The following is an 843-nucleotide window of genomic DNA, read 5'->3' on the forward strand; positions in this document are numbered from 1 at the left end:
AGACTCGGCGCGGAATCCGGACTCGTCGGCGACGAAGCGAACCTCGGCGAAGGTGCCGTCGTCGAGGGGGAAGCTATGGGGAATAAAGAGATGAATAATGGAAATGACAACGAAGCAGTGATAGATGAAACTTTCAAATTGAATGTTTCAGCGAACATTAGATTTGAATGTTATTTATGAAAAACCCACACACGCCTTACCTGTAGGATCCCTGCATGTTGGTCTGTCCCTTAGATCCGGGGTAGCTCACGCGGGACTCACGGATTCCGTTGGCCGCTTCGAAGACGTAGCTGAAGGTTCCGTCGCCCAGGTCCTGTCGCTCGTCCCTCAGGATGGCGACGAAAGGTCGATCCGGAAAGTTGGGTCGAGTGAACTGAGGGGCGGCAGCCACGGCGGCCATCAGGCAGGGCAACACCACCTGAAATATATTCGCAGGAGCTATGATGAAAATGCAAAAATGCACTCCATGCCCAGTACTGAAGTCTGACAGCACTTTTGAGACATATGTGCATATACTACACTTTATAAGCCTGTTTCGAAGAGATACTTACAAATACGAGATTCATTTTATATTCGGAAATGTTGAACAAGGTACTATTGGAGACTGAATGAGGACATTGCCTTTGCTGCTTCTTTATATACCCACCAATACGACAAGATCATGCTTGCGCCCCTCCCCCACTTTTTGCTCTTTCATGAAGGTCGTGGCGGAAGCTGGAAGTCCTCATGCTAGACGGTCTGGGCTGAAAGGAGGATCGTCCGTGGGAAAATATATCGATGGTGAAATAACCGTTATTGATAATTTGTAAGATGATACACAAAATAATTTAGGGTACGCAAACG

At 47.8% G+C, this 843-nt stretch overlaps 1 protein-coding gene across 1 annotated transcript in view; it reads right to left on the reverse strand.

Annotated features, from left to right (window-relative positions):
* Positions 1 to 566, reverse strand: part of LOC119593622 (cuticle protein AM1159-like) — a 659-nt gene extending 93 nt beyond the window's left edge. Inside the window, exons 1-3 of the mRNA XM_037942575.1 lie at positions 552 to 566; positions 201 to 418; positions 1 to 73 (exon numbers count right to left, since the gene is read on the reverse strand). The exon at positions 1 to 73 is cut by the window's left edge and continues 93 nt beyond it. Of these exons, the coding sequence (XP_037798503.1) occupies positions 1 to 73; positions 201 to 418; positions 552 to 566 (306 nt within the window). The remainder of the gene's footprint in view (positions 74 to 200; positions 419 to 551) is intronic.
* Positions 567 to 843: the final 277 nt, after the last annotated feature.

Source organism: Penaeus monodon, chromosome 32, assembly GCF_015228065.2.
Source record: "Penaeus monodon isolate SGIC_2016 chromosome 32, NSTDA_Pmon_1, whole genome shotgun sequence".
Classification (NCBI taxonomy): domain Eukaryota; kingdom Metazoa; phylum Arthropoda; class Malacostraca; order Decapoda; family Penaeidae; genus Penaeus; species Penaeus monodon.